This window comes from Pteropus alecto, unplaced genomic scaffold (genome assembly GCF_000325575.1).
Source record: "Pteropus alecto unplaced genomic scaffold, ASM32557v1 scaffold5, whole genome shotgun sequence".
NCBI lineage: Eukaryota > Metazoa > Chordata > Mammalia > Chiroptera > Pteropodidae > Pteropus > Pteropus alecto.
The window spans coordinates 32013449-32033635 of NW_006441953.1; the positions used below are offsets into that span (position 1 = coordinate 32013449).

The 20187-nt window shown below is 45.6% G+C and overlaps 1 protein-coding gene and 2 pseudogenes across 2 annotated transcripts in view; 1 reads left to right on the forward strand and 2 right to left on the reverse strand.

Moving 5' to 3' along the window:
• Positions 1 to 8810, reverse strand: part of HTT (huntingtin) — a 103217-nt gene extending 94407 nt beyond the window's left edge. The window contains exons 1-2 of one of the 2 annotated variants that reach the window (XM_025051720.1): positions 8733 to 8810; positions 130 to 250 (exon numbers count right to left, since the gene is read on the reverse strand). In XM_025051720.1, the coding sequence (XP_024907488.1) occupies positions 130 to 213 (84 nt within the window). In that variant the 5' untranslated portion in view covers positions 214 to 250; positions 8733 to 8810. Of the gene's footprint in view, positions 1 to 129; positions 251 to 8732 lie in introns of those variants that run through there. The other variant, XR_003048463.1, reaches the window with a different exon arrangement.
• Positions 8811 to 10723: 1913 nt separating this feature from the next.
• LOC112485623 lies at positions 10724 to 10842 on the reverse strand (annotated as a pseudogene).
• A 4529-nt stretch (positions 10843 to 15371) lies between these two features.
• On the forward strand, positions 15372 to 15489 carry LOC112485672 (annotated as a pseudogene).
• The last annotated feature ends 4698 nt before the right edge of the window (positions 15490 to 20187 follow it).

Below are 20187 nucleotides of genomic sequence, written 5' to 3' on the forward strand. Positions count from 1 at the left end.
CCGCTGGGACAGGGCGCCTCCGAAGCACACACCACGGGAAACGCGCGCGCACACCCTAGGACTCCGCTACTCACACGAGGGCGCTACCCCTGCGCGCACAGCCTGGGGAACTGTCCACAGGGCTCTTACTTTTATGACTTTGTTGAGGCATTCGTCAGCCACCATCCTGACATCCGACTCTGCGTCGTCACTGCACAGCAGAAAAAGCTCCATGGCAATGCCCAGAAGCTTCTGAAATTCTGGAGAATTTCTAAGTGAAAAAAGAAAGATTGTCACAGCCAAGAAGAGCCTAAGAAAACATGATGACAAAACGGGATGAGGTGTCTGGTATCCTAGATGGGATTCTGGAACAGAAAGGAGGATGTCACATAAAAATTAACGTTAACAGTGTATCAATAATGATTAATTGTGAAAAATGTTGCACTGTAACGTAAGATGCAAATAACTGGGGTACCTGGACGCGGGGTACATGAAAACTATGCTATCTTCATAAGTTTTTCTGTAAACTTATAACCATTCTAAAATTTCAAAATTTGTTTTTTTTAAAAAAGTTAGTACTTGTAAGACGAATCTCACTTTTTTTACATTTTAATTCAAACTTCTTAAAATCACTGCTTTTTGTATATTTTAACTCAATTAAAAAAAGACACTGATAGCCACCTGCTCTCTGCCAACGTGTGAACTGTACTCTTACAATGTTTTTGGAACCCTGAAAGTCAGTAAACCAGTATAACCTTCACTCCTTTTCGATTCCTGCTCTCAGTCTGTGCCCAAGCACAGCCGTTCTTACTGTAGACCGAGCATCACCGCCAGGCTGTGCTTCTGTAGCTCTGCCGCCGTCTCACCAAGGCTGGAGTCTCTGCGGGGTGCGTGAATGACTTTAAAGTGTTTCACAGAGGGAGCCCGTTCGGGATCCACCGGCTGATCACAGCCGGGACACAGATACTGAAACGCCCATGAAACGGACGCACATCCTTGGGAAGCACGGCAGAACTCAGTACAGCCCTGGACGACGCTGCGGTCCCTGAAACGGCAGAATCCAACTGCTGTTTCACGATCTCAGTCTACAGTACCCTGAGGTGGCGGCCCCCTCGCCCTCTCTCCACGTCATAATTCCTACCAACAGCCAGAAGGGCCACGAGCCTGAGAGAAAGCAAAGGACCACATTAGCAATGATCAACAGACAAATACAAGCAAGAAACCAAACGTGCCACCCAGCAGTATTTCAGACCCTGTCCAGGTGGAATACAGCTGTGACTAAAGGGCTGAGGAGGAATGTCCCTGACACACTAGTGTCGCGTTCAAAGCGGTTCTGTCTGCAGAAACATAACGCGAGCTACATGTGTGCTTTTATACTTCCTAAAAATCACATCAAAATAAAGACAGATAAAATTATTTTAATACATTTCACTTAACCGAATATTTCAAAAATATAATTTCAACAAGTCATCAATATTAGTGAGATATAATAAAATCTTTTTCATAGCATATCTCAATTCAGACACAAACTTTTTATCAGAAATACTTTATCTATATTTAGACTTCATAACATTCAACTGAAAAGTAGGTTCACTTGCAACCAGTAAATTCTGAAGCTCTAATGCACAACAGTGATTGTAGTCAATGCTGTATTGTAAACTTCAAAGTTGCTGAGACTAGATCTTAACTGTTCTCAACACAATAAGAAAATGATAATTATGTGACTTGATAAAGGCGTTAGCTAACACTACTGTAATAATCATACTGCAATAAATGAATGTATCAGACCAGCACACTGCACAACTCAAATATACACGTTGTCATTATGTTTTTCAAAAAGGAAAAAGGTTTCTACACCATTTGCAACCATGCTTAAAAGTTCTCCAATAACTAAATCAAATACCGATCTTTAAATTTTAATTTAATAAACCAGATATACGGACAGTCGGGGTATCTATTTCTTCTTGAGAGCTTTAGAAGCGCTTCCAAGAAACTCATCCATTTCTTCTAAGTTGCCGAATTTGCTGGCATAAAGCTGTTCAGAACGTCCCCTCCTAATTCTTTTAGTATCTACACAACTGATACTGACCTCATCGCCCTCACCGGTAATTTGTGACTTCACTTTGTTTGGTCTTATTAATTTTACTCTTTTCCAAGAACCCGCTTTGGGGTTTACTGACCTTCTATGTACCTTTGTTTTCTATTTTACTGACTTCCATCCTTATCTTTATGATGTCCATTCTTCTGCTAAATTTGGGTTTCATCTGCTCTTCTTTTTCAAGTTTCCTAAGGCGGAAGCTGAGGTCACTGACTTGAGACCCTTCTTTTTTCCTAAAATGGCATTTAATGCTATTAATTTCCCATGAATATACTAAAGTAGCATAGTAGTTTTGAAATCCTTTTTTTTTTATTTTCGACCAATTAAAAATACTTACGAATTTCCCTTTTTGACTTCTTTGACCCTTGGGTCACATGGCAATGTGCTGGTTTTCTACATATCTAAGGCTTTTCCAGACTATCTGTAACACAATCCCGCTTAATTCCCTTGAGGTCAGATAATGTGCTTGGTATGATTTGAGTCCTTTTACACTCAGAGACCTGTTTGACAGCCCAGCATATGGTTTATCTTGGCAAACATCCAAGAGAAGCACCTGAGAATGTCTTCTGCTGTTCTGCAGGGAGTGCCTAGAGATGTCGGTCACACACACACACACACACACAGTTTTTCAAGTCTTTTAGATGCAGATTTTATGTCTGTGTGTTCTGAGAATTTGAGAGAGAGGCTGCTGCAAACTCTGACTGGATTTGTCCGCTTCCCCTCGCAGTTCTATCGGTTTTGCTTCACGTACTTTTGAAGCTCCGCACACAGGCACTGAAACACTTAGGCCGGTGACGCCCACGGATGAATGGATGCCTTTACCATTATGAAACGACCATCCTATTCCTGGTAACAGCCTGATTACAAATCCACTGTGTATGAATATAACCAACCAATCTGGCTTTCATCTGATCAGCACTGTATGATAAACCTCTTTCCATTCTTTTATTTGTGCTTTTATACTTAAAATGGTTTTCTTATAGGCGGCCTATATTAGGTCTTGCTTTTTCAGCCAATCTGAAAAACCTTTTATAATTAATATCATTATTGATATAATTAGGTTTAAATCTACCATGGTACTATTTCTTTCCTACGTGTCCCATATGCTCTGTATTTGTCTTTATCCCTATTTCAGCCTTCCTTGGAGTTAAGTAGTTTTACGATTATATTTTTTTGGTTTATTAGCTATAAGTCTTTGCTGTGCTTTTAATTATTGTTTCATTGTATTAGCTTCCTGTGGCTGCTGTAACAAATTACTAAAAACTGGGTGGCTTAAAAACACCGACATTTATTCTCACAGTTCTGGAGGCCAGAAGTCCAAAATCAGCACCACTGAGCCAAATCGAGGTCCTGGCAATGCTGCGCTCCCTCCACAGGATGCAGGGAGAATGGGTCCTTGCCTCTCCCAGCGCTGGGGGCTGCTAGCATTCCTTGGCTTGTGGCCACATCGCTCCAAGCTTCGAAGCCAGCATCTTCACAGGTCCTTGATCTACCTTCACATTGCCTCTGTGCATGTGTGTGTAAACTGCCCCTCTGCCTCCTTTTATAAGGATACATGTGACTGCATCTAGGGTCCACTCAGATAACCCAGGATAATCGCTCCCTCTCAAGTTCCTTAGTCGCATCCGTAAAGACCCTTCCCCTTAGAAGGCCAGATCTATACCGAACCCCAGGAATCATGACCTGATATCCTTGGGGGCAGGAGACATCATCCTGCTTACCACGTTATATTTCCATTTCTGCTCTTCTTTACGCTACCAGTTATGTATTTTACTTCTACACGTTGTTAAACCCAAATTACATTATTTTGCTATAAACGATCAATTAAATTTTAAAAGATCACAAATAAAAGGCGGGGTCTCGAGCTTTCTATAGTCACCGCCCCCGTCCTCTTCAAGCCTCTGCGTGGATCCAGGTTTCTACCTAGTGTGTTTTCCTTTTGCCCGAAATAGTCATTCTTTCTTAGAGTGGCTGCCTGCTGGATGTACGTTATTTCAGCTTTTACATGCCTGAAGAAGTCTTTACTCCATTTCGAGTGAGATCTTTACTAGGTACAGAATTCCAGGGTCTTTTCCTTTCAGCGCCACTGAATTCTACACGCATCGTTCAATGAGCAACCCGCTCTCCCCTTTGTGCAATTTAGCTTACAACGCCTCTACTTTGCACGTTCAGTCTTTTCTTCCTGAATACATGAAACCGTTGCAGTTAACTGTTTTACCAATTTATGGGGCAGCTTCAATTCTTTTTTCTTACTATGAATCATATTTTCCTGCTTCTCTGCATTCCTGATCATTTTTGACTGGATGCCAGACCCTATAACTTCGAGCTTGGTGGCTGCCATGTACTTTTGAACTCCTACAAATATTTTTGAACTTTGCTCTGGGATGCAGTTCTGATACTTTAAAAGCATATGTTCATCTTGGTGTTTGCTTTTAAACTTTATTAGGCAGGATCAGAATAACATCTCAGTCGAGGGTAAGTCGGCTCTAAGGCGAACCCCTTAGAGTACCCCCCCAAAGCCCATGAATGATAAGGGTCTCCACTCCGGGGGGTATGCCTAGAGTGAAACTGCTAATGCAAACTGATAGTGTAAAGCTTTATATTTAGCCAAATTGCCTTTTAAGAAGGTTGTATCACTGCTGACAGAATCCTAAGGAGTTTTTGTTTTCTGCCAACCTGACAGGTAAAAAATGTTCTTACGGCAACATGCTGCGCACAAGGATGATGCGGTCGACAGCGGACTGCTTACGACGGCGGCCCCTTACGGTTATCACGGAGCTGAAACATCTTTTCACCCAGTGCACAACGGCGCAAGGGCTGCGAAAATCCACAGGGCTGAGGCTGAGACGGCAAACGGTACCCTGGGTGTGGGTGAGGAGGACGCGGGAAGCTCGGGGGGAAAGAGGGTCTCATGAGGAGCTGACCAATGAAGTGTTGGAACTGGAGCAGGAGCATGCAGCTGAAGAGGTGAGGGAGGAGAGAAGGGTGCTGCAGGAAAGGAAAAGAATCCCCAAGAAAATTTAGTGAAGGGCTCAGCAGAAGCATCTGGACTGAGCTGCAACAAGCTCCTTAAAAAGCATGAAAACGCGAACCCAACACTGACAGGTTTTCCTCATGGAGAGAACATCCATGGTGCATTATCTCTACAAGCAAATCTATGATGAAAGGAGGAACAAACGGAGCAAACCACCATGGGCCTATTTCTGAAGAGAGGGACACCTTCTCAAGAAGGGCCCCAGGCAGGTCCTCTGGTCCAGAAGGCACTGTTGTCGTAGGAGGTGACAGCTCCATGCGTGTCACTGCCCGAGACCTTCCAGGGGGACAGGATGTGGAGGCGGGAGACAGTCACAGTGATGACCCTGACCCTATGCAGGCCTCAGTTCATGTGTGTGTTTGTGTCTAAGCTTTTAAAAATAAGTTTAAAAAGTTAAAAAAAATTTTTTTATAGAAAAAAAGCCTATAGAAAACATTAAGAAAATGTTTTTGTACAGCTATATAATGTTTGTGTTTTAAGCTAAGGATTATTACAAAAAGTCAAAAAATTAGAAAAATTGAAGTTTATAAAGTAAAAAGCGGCAGTAAGCTAAAGTCAATTTATTATTACAGAAAGAAAAACCATTTTTTATAAGTCTAGTGCAGCCTACACGGACAGTGTGTATGAAGTCTGCAGTGGTGCCAGTCCTGTCCCTGGCCTTCACGTCCCCTCACTGCCCGCTCGCTGACGCACCCAGAGCAGCTCCCAGTCCCCCAGGCTCCGCCCTGGCAGGTGGCCTCTGCAGGCGGGCCATTGTTACCTTTTATACTGTATTTTTACTGTAGCTTTTCTATGTTTAGATACACAAATACTTACCATTGTGTTACAACTGTCTACAGTGTTCAGGACAGTGACAGCCGTGTAGGCTTGTAGCCCAGGAGCAACAGGCTAGACCACATGGCCCAGATGTGCAGTAGGCTAGACCACAGGGCCTAGGTGTGCAGTAGGCTAGACCACCTAGGTGTGTGCAAGTCATTCCATGATGTTCGCAGGACAAAATCAACTAATACTGTGTTTTCTTAGAACATATCCCTGTTGTTAAGCGGTAAGTGTCTATATTTTAGTCTTGTTCCATTGATTACTAGTAAAGTTGAACATTTTTCTGTAGGAAGCACAAAATAAGTGTTAGCTATTATGTTTATTGGCCGGGTCATATTTCTTCTTTTCTGAACTACCTATTCATGGTCTTTGTCTACTTCCCTATTAGGATGACAGACTTTTTCTTAATGATTTATAACTGTTCTTTATAGAGATTATTAAGCCTTTGATATATAATATGCTGTCAATACTTTCCTCAAGTTGAGTTTACTTTTGAGTTTAAGGTGGACTTTGATATACTGAGTTATATTCCAGTCAAAACAATTTTTCTTTTATCAGCTAACCTTTCTCAGCCTTAAGATTACGGGTTCTTTTAGTAGTGACTTTTCATTTTTCTACATTTAGGTAACTAATCTGACATTTATTTTTTTTGCAATATGAAGTAGAGACATAACCCTAACTAGTCCATTGGTTCAACAATCCATCAGTTCCCTAATAATACAAAATGTTATCTTCATCATAAATTCTGAATTCACACACACAGATACACACATACACTTTCCGAACTTTCTATTCTGTACTTTCAGTAATGTCTAACAGGTATTTTAATGTCACATACAGATCTCACCATACTACTGATGGTTTCAGAGTTTCTTTGCAACATTTATATATTCTTGCAGATGAACAAGTTCAAAAATATCCCTACTAGAATTCTGATCGAGATCATTTTAAATTTATAAAACATTTAGAAAATTTAACTTTTGATAAAAATAAAAATCTGCCCACCTAGGAAGGAAGTAGTCATCTCCACCTTTCAAAAAAGTCAACAATAGTCTTTACTTTATGTCATTTCTGCATGTTTCTTGTCAATTCCCTGAAATTTTATACGGTGGTGCTACTATGATCAGGATGTTGATCCATTAGAATTTTGAACAGACTTATCCTAATATATGGGAAATCTACGGATTTCTGTGTATTTATTTTTACTCAAACACTTTATCAAGGTACACTTGCTTAGAGGAGGGTTTCTAGGTACCTCATCAGTTCTATCGAGAATTCTCAAAAAAACAAAATAAGTATGAAGCACGAAGCACTCGGATTGAAAGAGATCTTATTTTCTGGGTCCATAAGCTTTCAAAATAAAACAGTATCTCTTGAGACCTGGGTAGTGGGTATCAGATGGCCCGAGCTGTGCCACTGCAGTAGGGCACCAGATGTGGTCAGGCATTTGTTTAACTGCTCCACACAAAAGTGATAAGTTACAGGGCGACCGAGCTGTACCACTATAGTAGGGCACCAGATGTGGTCAGGCGTTTACCTGCTCCACACAAAAGTGATAAGTTACAGGGCGACGTACATCACGACAGGAAGCAATGAATCTATCTCTGCAGTTCTGCACGGTGTCTCACTATCACCTGATCCCACGAGAAGCCTACCAACGGGGTTTACATTTCATAAATGAGGCAACAGAGGCGCCAAGAAGTTGAACTTATCTAAAACCGCTTGGCTTCCAAGGAGTAGAGGTGAAATTCAATTTTTTTCCTGGTATTGTTTTCTACAATAGTATGCTAAACTAAGAACTTTCACATTTTTATTTTCAGCATATATTCTCATTTCTTATTATATTTTCTTTCTATAAGATTTCTATAAATTAAATAGGAACAGAAACATCCACCATATTTCACAAATGATGCAATGAATTCAACTAAAATGAAATATTAAGTGTGAAATCACTTTGAAAGTATAAAATACAAATGCAAAGTACATTAAAAATAAGTGAATCATCAAGTTTGTTAGTACTAAAATCAAGATCATTATTCTCAGAGCTTTTCCTAACAGATTATAAAGAGCTCTTTCCAGCTTCCAGCGGGAGAATAACTAAAATTATTGATTCCAAAGGAAAAAAAGCAAGGGGATAAGAACTTCACACACGCCCATCTGAGTAACAAAGTTCAGAAATCACAGGTACATCTGTCTCCTACACGGCCATTAGAAACAGGCTTAAAATCTCTCTCTCCAATCCATGACTACCAAGGACAGTGATCAGAAGGACAGACAGTCAAAAGCAAAGAGAAGAGAATTAGCAAAGAAGCTACAAAAGGTGCCACTTCACCCCAAGGAAAGACCGAGCAGGGGAAGCAGACACACAGTCAGCTGCCCATGGCCCCCCGAAGCACGGACCTGCAGGCAGCAGCCCTGCCGGAAGTCAGGCCCCCATACGCAGCGAACGAACAGCGGCAGAGTGCCAAAGAAAGATGGATAAAGATACGACAATTGAACAGGCTCGTGTTGTTCCCATTACTAAATGAATGTAAAAATAGCAAACAAATGATGATTTCTGAATGATTACAGTTACCAAGAGTGCTAATTAAATATAAACATGCTGTTCAAATATCATCATGGTTACAACTGTAAGATTACAAAAAGAAAACATTGCTCATTCTTCTGTCTGGATAGCCGGAAGTATGGGAAAAGGGTCTTCTAAAGGTTTTAAGACAACGGGGGACACGAACAATAGTCCAGCTCATTCAGAATGAAAATATAAACTTTATATTTTCATTAGCAAGTTCAAAGTGTAATTACCTGAGAGACTGAGCCACTATGTTTTCACATATGGTCAGACAATGATTCACACGGTCTTTCTTGGTGGCTGAGAGTTCTTTCTTTCTAAACGGAAAAAAAAAGAAGGAAAGGAGGTGAACACATGTTGACTGACCCACTCCGTTTACTTCCGCACGCCCTCGGTGCGTGCCATAAGCACCTGAGGACCAGCAGGAGTACAGCATACACTCTGAGCCGGGGGCAGAGTCGAGTCAGGCCAGGGCGGGTGGCCGAGCGCAAGCCGGGGCTTCCTCAGCAACGCAGCTCCCAGCCAACAGGTGATGCTACCAATGCGCCTTATTTTTCCCATTTTTAGAGAGATTGCAGTGCCAACAGTGACTGGCCCAAGATCATGCTGACAGAGGGCTGTGCGATTCCAGGGAACACGATATGACACGGAGTCTGCATGCCTAGATACCGCCACCCGCCACTTCTCCGCGCCACGCTGCTCACTGACTGCAGTCGGCACGCCACACAGACCTCACGCTCCTCATTAGGTGTAACGTGCACGATGGCTAATCGCGCCTGTGTCCCCAAACAGCTAGAAATAGGCCTCCCGCTCAGAGCTTTCGACTCAGACTTCTCGGCCCAACAGGAGATAAACAGCCAGGTCAAAATCAGATTAAAGGTGCCTGCTCGCCACCCAAACCTACGGCTTTGGCTGTCTTCTGTCTTCAAGGCAGAGGGATACCCTGAAGCGGAGCCGAACGTGAAGCAGGCTTAAGAAGTTCATCCGAAAGAGAACCAGACCACTAGGTTTCTGAGAGAATTCTATTACCAAGGGGGGCGTCTAACCTACGAACTGCTGTGACTGTTTAATCCCTAACGCAGCCCCCTGTTTAATCCCAAGTGCAGCCGAAGGAACAGGCTCCCACACCGCAAAGCCAACGAAGCACGCCCTCCGAAAGGCATGGCGGAGGCGGCCGGGAAGAGCACAGGTGTGGCAGCACCTCCCAAGGGAGAAGTCAGGGGCCAAAAAGAAGGGATGGGGTCAAAGGCACAGAAAAGGACCAGGGCCTGAGGGAGAAGCCCAGCCCACGGCACGAGGCGGGGGCGGCCCCGTGGCCGATCGCCCAGTCGGAGCTGGTCATGACAGGGACTCCCCCCGAGGAGGCACACGGCACAGGGCTGCGCGGCCACCACGCCGCCATTCTCCCCTCCCTGGACACGGGCCTCCCGCTCAGACGTTCCTGCCCGGCTTCCCTGCGGCCACGACAAACACGCTGCAGACCAAACAGCAATGGGAGTGGAAGACGGAGCGTCCACGTCGCCGGCGTGCAAGGGCACCCCCTTAGTTCCCTCCACCTGGAACGACGTGCCTAACGCCCAGCTGCCGCTCACACGGATGAGACATCGAGAAGACTGTGGAGCAGCAGGACGGAAGGAGCCTGGGTCCCTGAGAGACCACAAGAAGCAGAGAGCCCCCCACCCTCACAAGCCACCCCCCTCAAAGCACTCTGATGGAAAGAACCCAACATCCTCCTGGAGGACGGACGAGCAAACAGCCACCCTGCCGACAGATGCCGGCGGGCAGCCAGCACAAACGAGGCCGCGTCTCAGCGTACCAGGTTCGACTACGCACAGGATGAGTCCACTCGTGAGACATTCTGGAAGAGACAAAACTACAGGAACAAAAAGCGATCACTAATTTCCAGGGGCCGGGGAGGGGCTGACAGCAAAAAGGCATGAGGAACTTTTGGGGGTGACAGATTATTCTGAATCTGGATTGTGGTAGTAGTTACATGGCTTGACGCATTTGGCAAAATTCATAGAACTCTGCACTACACAGGGTACATTTTACTATATGCAAGTCATACCTCGGTTCTAAAAAGAAAGTACTTTGAGAACGAAAGTGCTCTCCCCTTTATTTATTTATTTGTTTTTAAGCGAGGCAACCGAACCTTGGTTGACCTCACAGATTACAAGGACTTTGTCAGCTTACAGTCCCTTATTTTTTTTTTTTTAATTTTTTACACCTACAGCACCTGGTCTTCCTAGGTGGTCTCCCATCCAAGTACTAACCAGGCTCGACCCTGCTTAGCTTCTGAGATCAGCCGGGTTCAGGCATGTTCAGGGCTGCGTGGCCGCAGACAGTACTCTCCCCTTTAAACCACCATACGAAGTCTGTGACAGCAGCTTAGTTTACCTAGTGTAGCACAGCCACCAAGGATACTAAAGAACATGATGAATGTATATATTTTAGGAAGCAAACTAACTCACCTGTCCGTTACTATTGGCTCTCCACAGTGAAAACCTGCCCGAGGCTTTGAATGAACTGAATTTGCCCACTCAGTCTCCTAGAGGCAGCAATGGTGGCCCTCAGTGTGGCAGTCCCTTACACTAGATCTAAAACAATTCCTTGTGGGGTGCTAATGAGAAAGGGCTGGAAAACACTAAACTAACTGGACCCCACAACTTAACGAAAGTCAGAATAGAAATATTCAGGACTTATGTTTTCCACAAAGTCAGAATCCAAGCAGAACCTTCATCCTGTGGTGTCACCGCCTCCGAGCCCGAAAGATGGGTAGCCTGTGACTCGTGGCAATTCCCTTCACTGTCTGAGCCCAACTTTTCCCATCTGGAACTGAAGCAGCTCACCTAAAGCAGGGGTGGCGGCCAGGTGTCTTGGATGGCCCACCCTGATCAGAAGGCCGAGGCTCCCAGAGTCATCCTAGACAATACTTGAAGCCTCGTCTGTTTCAGTAAGAAAGACTGCCATGCCGAATGACTGGGTGTGTCACAGGCTGGGGAGGAGGAGGTGTCCCAAACGAGATGATTCCCAACGTTTCCTCAGGCTGCAACACTATAAGCCTCCTGGACTTCACGAGACAGCACTGCATGTCAATGCCCCAACTACCTGTGTGGTTAAAACCACAGTGTAGGGTTTCAACGTGCACATCTCAGTAGAGCCACACGGGTACCAAAAGCAATGAAAGCCAACGGTGTCACACTAACCACCTGCAGGCCTGATGGAGAACTGGTGGGGCCCGTGGAACACCTCTCTGTCTTCTTAGAAGTGAGAGATACAACTATGAGTTGTAAAAAGTACTTTGCTCCTCATATATGTGAACTAAAAGAATACAGTTAGCAACAAACAACACCGCGCCCGCTCTCAAGGCCCAGCTCTCAAGGCCCGCCGCCTGAGTTCAGGGAGGCCGGCTTGGGCTGCTCCCACGTGCTGGACCTTGGGCAAGTTCATCAAACTACGAGGTCAAAGACAGAACATGATGCGAACTTCAAAAGCCCGGTTAACAAGGCCCATTATTATTAGGCCTCAGGCTACTTTCCAACTTCCACCGCTGGTCACTATTCTTGAACCTTCGGAGAAGGCTGGCTGCTCCAACCAACTTACTTGTTTGGGCCCTGCTTCTTGAAACTCAGTTCCCGTACATTCCGTGGTCCCTGCTTGAAATACTTCCTATCTTATTTTGTCCAATTAGCAAACTTAGAAGTTGAAGAAAAGTACTATCTCGTGTCCACCCCCACCCCAACCGAACTAGATTAATGAACTGATAAGCCAAAATGACTTGTCCTACCTGAAAAGTGAGTATGGAAATTAAAGTGAAAAAACAGAACCACCTTGCTCTGGGCAGGAACTGGATAAACAGGGTCGGATCAGTCTGACTCCTCAACCATGCTTGGTAGAGCAGTCATTTTAACTTCACCTTCAAAATAAAAACACACCTCGGTCAGCCCTCTCTCGGGGCGCCGCGGAGTGATGTGCAGACACGTTTGCCACGGCGGCACAGAAAAATCAAGGACTCTGCGGCATACTTCAGTCACGTTAAAACGACTATCACAGAACCAATTCTAAAACTGGGAATTCACGTCCTCTCATCTAAATTCTCATTTTTAGAATTATGTTGAGACTACGTATGAGAAATGTGAGTCCGGGCTGAGAGTGCGCAGGGGAGGGCCTGGCTCACCCGGGAATTGGAATCGTCACTCAGGGGGCACTGGGCTGGGCTGGCTCTTTGTCCTGACACAGCTCACACAGCAGAACCGGGGTGCAGAGGCTGCAGCACCCACAGGCAGAGACCAGGTCCTCTGACCCCTGCCAGCTGCTCTCTGCCTCTCACCAGTGCCGTAACAGTGGCAGAATGTTCCTGGAAAATCAGGACTCAGCAGAAAGGCTTTTTAAGAAGGAACAGGACATCAAAAGTCTCTTTGGAATTATGGTTCAAATATAATTTAAAAATAAAAGTGCCGTTTGATTAGGGGAACCAGGGCCTAAATCGTAAAGCCTAAGAGTTCCCCACTCTCCAGTCGGCAGGGCAGAAATGGGGCGTCAAAATGAAGCCTCTCCTCCTAGTGGTCTAACGGAGCATGGTAATGTTACCAGCAGAGGCGCAGCTCAGACACCAACCTGGGATGCTAAGTGACACAATGGCCCCATGCTGTATGATTCCATTCAGAAGCAATGTCCAGAACAGGCAAACCCAGAGAGACAGAAACAGATGAGTGGTTGTCAGGGGTTGGGGGAGGGAAAATGGGGAGGGGCTGCTTTTGGGGAGGGGCTTTCTTTTTGGGGTGATGAAATGTTCTGGAAATCAGATAGTGCAAAACCCTGTGAATATACCAAAAACCACTAAATCGTACACTTTGAAATGGTAAATGTTATAACATGTTGATCGTAATCTCAATTTAAAAAAAAAATCTGTCTACAAATCCTGTCGGGCAGCAGTTTCACCAAAGGGATCCAGAGTCTGAGTGGTAGCTTGCCTTCATGCTCCCTGCCTGTCATAGTGGCTTTTTTTTTTTTTTTTAATTAGAGCTTTTATTGAAGCAACTGTAGATTCATCTGAGACTGTACCGTGTAACAGAGCCCCAGCACACACTCTACCCCGTTTCCCACAATGTCACCATTTCACAAAGCTATAGTACTGACATTGCTACAATGGCGGTCTCAGATTTCCAGTTGTGTGTTTCCTCATCTGTGTGTATTTATTCTACACAATTTCAGTGGATGTGCCAGTTGTGCATCCACCACCACAGCCAGGACGCTGAACACCTCATCGGAGCAAGGAGCCCTGGAGGAGCCCTTTCAGAAGCACGCCCACCGCCCAGTCCCTATCGCTGGCAACCACCCATCTTGTCTCCATTCCCATAATGGTGTCATTTCAAACACGTTATGTAAATGAGATCGCACAATGTAACCTTTGGGGACTGGCTGTTTCTCTGGCATCGATTCCTCGAGATCCACCTGAGCTGACGCGTGTGTCAGGACCCCGCTCCTTCTCACCACTGGGTGGTTCAATCCCTCGCTGGTGAAGGACCCCGAAGCTGACGCCACTTGCTGGCTTTTGTGAGGAAAGCTGCTACGAATGCATCATCCAAGTTTTCGTGTGAACAGAACCCTTCGTTTCTCTGGGACAGACGCCCCGGAGTGCCACTGCTGGGTCACACAGTGCCTGTATGTCCAGCTCTAGCTGAAACTGCCAAACTGTTTTCCAGAGTAACCAGATCATGCTATATTCCCACCAGCAGTGACTAAGTGACCCAGTTTCATCAGGTGTTCTCAAGGGGATCTTGTAGCAACGCAAATGCACACCAGACGAGGGTGCGGCCAGGCAGAGTGAGGCCCGGGGCGCTCCCACTGGCGCGCAAGGCCCACGTGTCTGACTCTTGTCCCTGGCCTCCTGACCCCCTGACCGCGCCTCCCATTTCTGCCCTTCTTTTCACGTCGGCCACCGGCCGCTCGCAAGCACCCCTGCTCTTCTGCTCCCTCCACCTGGACCTCTCGTGCTCCAGACATCCAGGTGGCTCGCGCCCTCCGCTCTGCGCGCATCACCTTCTCAGTCCAATACACGCCCCGAATGAAAGTGCAAGGCCCCTCCCCCTTGTTCTCTTGTCCTCCACAGTATTTACCACCATCCGTCCTGTTCGCGGCTGTAACCCCAGGGCCCAGAACAGGGCCTGGCACACAACAGTCACTTGGATGAAAAGGATGCTTCCAGGTCATCTAATCCAATCCCCACTGAAGTCCCCATTCTACTGGCTGGGAGCGCTGAGTGCCCACCACAGCTCACCAATCAGTGTCACAGCCTACTCTGCAGCTACACAAATGCTCGATGGCCCAAGGACAGAGAACTTATACTTGCTCTGCGACGGCTGGACATCCATAAGCCACAAGCCTTCCCTCCAGATGCTGACAGCACCATTAGCAAGAGGAGGCCAGGTTACCTACAGCAGAGCTTTTCAAGCTGTAACGTGCATGTGACTTGCTCTCAGAACTTGTTAAATGCTGACTGATTCAGCAGGTGTAAGGCCAGGCAGAGACTGTGCGCGTCTTATAAGCCCCCAAGTGATACGGCTGGCCCCGAGGCCGACTCTGAGCAGCAGGGTCTGTCTACAGCATTCTTGTCTCGAACAGAATCAGAGCTGATTCGATTTAACATAGTATTAAATAGTGTCTTATACTGTGTTTTAGTTTTCTTTCTTGTCTGAATAAGGTTGACCTATTCTGAAGTAGTTCACCAAGTGGCTCCCCTGCAGGGACTGGAAGTCACAGGGGTGGGGCCTCTTAAGGTGGCGACATCCTGTCAGCAGCCCACTTGAAAGCCAGGACAACAAGGACTTTTGCCTTTACAGCTCCCAAAGTCCTCTTTTAAACACAAATGAGTCTACGGTCATGCCATCCTGAACATGCCGATCTTGTCTGATCTCAGAAGCTAAGCAGGGCCGGGCCTGGTTAGTACTTGGATGGGAGACCACCTAGGAAGACCGAGTGCTATAGGCGTAAAAAAAATGCTACAATTTTTAGCCATTAATAAGAATTACATAGGCACACTTCCTTTTATTGTGCTTCACAGATGTGTGTTTTTTACAAACTGAAGGCAAGACCCTCCACCAGCAAAAAGATGCTTTATTGCCATCGTCTGCAACGGACCCCGCAATACCACCCAGGCCTGCCACTAGGTATTGCTATGGAATAATGTCTATGATACATTGCTAAGTGAAATAGAGTGTGATCTCAGTCCCACAAACAACAAAAAAACAGACATTCAAATGTTTGTGTATCGTTAAAAAAAAAACAAGGAAGACGAAGGATTTAATAATTGTTACTTTTAGGGAATGAGACTAGACTGGGAGGAGGGCTTTGTTTTTCATCTGTTTTAAGATGTTTTTATGATGTACATGTGTTAACTTTTATAATTTTTTTTTACTAGTTAATAGAAAGCAATGGAAAAAGAGATGCTTTCCAAAAGTGGTTCTGTCATATTAAATCCAGGGGTGAGAGGAAAAAAAATCAAAGAACAGTAATTCATGTGAAAATTATGTAAAATTCAAATTTCAACGTGATTAATAGAGTTCCGCTGCACAAGCCCCGCTTGCTCATTTTCGGGCTGCTTCTGCAGCTTTTCTGCCGCAACGGCCGAGCTGAGGAGCTGTGACGGGGACGCACCCGCAAAGCCTGCCAGTTACTGTCAGGCCATTTACAGAGAAAGCCTGCCAGTGTTCCGGATGCAAGACTTAACACCGCTGAGATGCCAACACTCCCCAAACTGCTGTTCAGAGTCAGCGCAGTCCCTCTCGGAAGCCCAGCCGGCTTCTCTGTAGAAAGTGGCAATCTGATCTTACTTACGATTTATATGGACATGCAAGGGGCCCAGAGCAGCTAAAACTATCTTGGAGAAGAACAAAGTCGGAGGACTTGCATTTCTCGATTTGAAATTATGACACAAAACTACAGTAATCAAGACTGTATACTACTGGTAAAAGATAGATATATAGACCAATGGAATATAATTTATTAGAGTCCAGAAATAAATCCTTACATTTATGGACTATTAATTTTCAACAAGAGTGCCAAAATAACTCAACGGGGAAAGAACGATCTTTTCAATAAACTGTGCTGGTACAAGGGGACAGCTGCATGAAAAAGAATGAAGCTGGACTCTTACCTTATATCATATATGAAAAAAAATCTTAAGAAGGATCACACGAGTCTAAGAGCTAAAGTTCTTAGAAGGCACAGGAGTAATAAATCTGTGACCTCAAATTAGTCAACAATTTCTTAGAGGTAATACCTAAAGTACAGCAACCAAAGATAAAATGGTAAACTGGACTTCATCGAAAATACTTTTTCGCTTCAAAGGACAGTATTAAGAAAGTAAGGCAAAATCCCACAGAAAGAGAGAACATTTTTACAAATCATATATCTGATAAGGGTCTAGTATCCATAACATATAAAGAACTGTTACTATTCAACAATTAAAGACAAATAAAGTAAACTAAAAAATGGATAAGAATGAGGACAAGGGCTTCGAGCTAAGTGTAAAAGTCTGGGTCCCTAATGTTAATGTTGCACTTCCTCAAACAGACTTATTTTTGTCTCATAATAAACTCTTACCTATTCAAGCTATTGTAGCAGGGTGCAGGTAAATATGACCCTAACTGATAACACCAGCTATAAATAAATTATGTTAGGCTTAGCAGACAGATGAACAGGGCCTGCTGGTTCCACCTTCAGAGTTCAGTCGCTCCTCTGTCACCGTGCCACTGCCAACGCCCTGACAGACCCCGCCACCTCGCACGCGAGCACGAGCACGGCGGGAGCTTCCTCACCGGTGCCCTGCTTCAGCCCGTGCTCCCCTTCCCTCTGCTCTCAGCCAGCGTTCATTTAAAAATGGAACTCGCATCCTGCTGCTCCGCTGACCCAACCCTCTGACGACTTCCCATCTCCCTCAGAACAAATGCCAGCTCTTTACGCCCACCTACAACCTACAAGGACAGGCCAGCTGATCTACTGTGACACTCCCCTACTCCTGACCTCGCTTCCCACCAAGAGTCTCCCTCTCACTAATCCAACCAGCCAAAGTGACCTCCCTGTTACGCCTCAAATGTGGGGACCATGGGCATGTCCCCTGCCTAGAATGCCCCTCCTCCACGCACCTTCACAGCTATATCTTTGACTTACTTCAGGTATTGACTCAAAGCCCCCATCCGGTGGACCTTCCCTGGACACCCTAAAATGTCAACACCGCATTAAGCCAGGCATTTCTTGGTCCCCTTCCCTGCTCTGCAGCTCTCTTTCATTTATCCCTATCTATCTAACACACTGTAGATTTTACTCAGCGCTCTCGTTTACGGTCTGTGTCCCTCACTAAGATGAAAGCTTCATGAGTGCAGAACTTCATCAGTCTACCTGCCCCGTCAGAACAGTGCCTGGCGCACAGGAGACGTTCGGTGAACATTTACTGACGAGTGAATAAATGAAGTCAGGGAAAACTAGGCAGGAATCTGAATGAGCAAGTGCCAAAGGCAAATGTCAACTGCCTCATTAACTGCAGTCAGGACCCTTCCAACTGTGGCCCTGCCCCCGCATGCCAGTCTCACCCAGGACCCCGCATCCTAGAGGCTGAGCCAAGGCCAGGCACTCCGAAACTTCAACTGAAGCCCACGCACGGCTGTGACACGGCAGCTCACACAACAGAGCAAAAGCCATAAAAATAGAACGAATACTTTCTACGTTGCTTTTGGGCCCATCTTACTTTGGGGAATGGACTCTTCAGCTGAAGCATCTGAATAGAAATGCCAAGATCCAAATTGTAAGCAGTGGGTTACTCAAAATTTATGAATGCTTTCTCGCCAGCAAACTACATAAAAATATATTTATGCATTTTATTAAAAAAAAAACTGTAATTAAGCCTAATGCAGTTGATTTCAGAGCATGCCTAGAACCATTAAAAGTTACTATTCTGAAATACTTGTTTTTAAATCATTTAAACTCTATCTTCACATACGCATAGGTTATACTTGGAAGGATTCACAAGGCAATACAATAGTGCTTGCCTCTGGGAACCGTTAGGTGCTCAGGAGGAAGGAGTGGGTGGGAGGAGTTTGTTACCTTTTGGAATTTGTGTCATGTTAATGTATAATTTATGCAAAAATAACGCATTAAAATTTCAAAACAAATCAATCATACAATACCTTAAAATAATGAAAAAAATCTATCTACGTTGTCAAGCCAGCTTTAGAAGAAAACCTCTTTTTACCTATATTTTGAAGATAAGCAGATCCAGGTTGTCAAATCAGCATAAGAAACAGAAGGCATATTTTTAGACTGACAAGTGTTTGAACAAGTCACCAGCAGTGGCGGTAAGATCTTGCTTCCCACCCAAAGCCCCTCTTCATGCTTCCCCTGTTTACGCAAGAGCCACGTGTGTGAACCTGCATGACATCCACCTCCTGAAGAAGCACTACACTGAAAGCCTGGCATGGGTGGTGATTATCAATTACTTGCTGTAGAAAGAAGTCAAAATGTTAAAAAGAATTTTTTTTCTGTAAGTATTCAAAGAGGTTTTCACCTCTTAGAAGAAAAACTCACTTCTAAATTTTATTCTAATAGATAAGGCAACATTACTCCTCAAATCCTCATCTTCTAATTAAATTCTCAGGACACGGCAAGGATCGTATCAGAAACAAAAACAAGAAAACATTGCTAAAAGTTAACCAGTCTTGATTAATGTGAGCTTCTTAAAAGGCGCTGCTTCTCGAGAACTGACCTCAAGTCAGTTCTCACTTGAGGAACTAGCAAACCTCCGGATCAAAAATAAAGTGCCCCGAGGTGAGAGAAAGGCCTGGGCTCAGCACAGGAAGGCTGCAGGCTGCAGGCTAAGTACTTGCGTTCTGTAAGGAGGTGCTATTAATGGTCTCTCTTCTTCTGTTTCAAAAATTCTCCCACGCGCAAGCATCAGACACCCCTATTATTCAAGCAGTACCAGGATGTCAGCAACGAAGCAGCAGACGCCCATGAGGTGCAGACACCGTGCATCAGCGAGCTGGACCACGACGCTGAGAAAATATGCATCGCTCACCGCCCCCCCGTCCCGCCCCCAGCAGCAAACCCTTCGGTCAGCAACGGGTCGTTTTTATTTACAAGTGAAAACAAGCAATAAACTTTAGTCAACTCCTCCCGATATTTAAGTCAGTTTTGTTACTTCTCACTTGTTAATGACAATAACCACCTAAGTAGGTCCCAACTCATTAGAGTGCGCGCAGCCCAAACTTGAGCTTAGACAAGCCCGACACTTAAAATCCGCTTACTACCGCGGCGGCTCCCAAATAAATAAAAGGCCCCAAGAACGTGGGGACACAGTCTCGAGCCGCGGGCTGATCAACCGGCCCCCGGCAAAAGGACTCTCCCTCGGACCGCGCCCGCCCGCCCCGCCAGAGGCATGATGTCATGCGCTGCCCCCGCCACTCCGGCTCCAAGTCCCGGCTCCCCGGGAAGCGGCCCGGAGGAACCAAACGGGACGCGGGCTCGGCTCGGCCAAGCTCTGCTCACAACACAGCTGCGGTTTCACGCAAACAGAGCAGCAAGTTCCTTCCCCAACTTCGCACGCTGGGGACAGGCGGGGGCTGCGGCCTGAGCGCCTCGGTGCCGGCAGGGGTGGCTGTGGCCGCCCGCGAGGGCCGGGGGCGGCCCGGGACG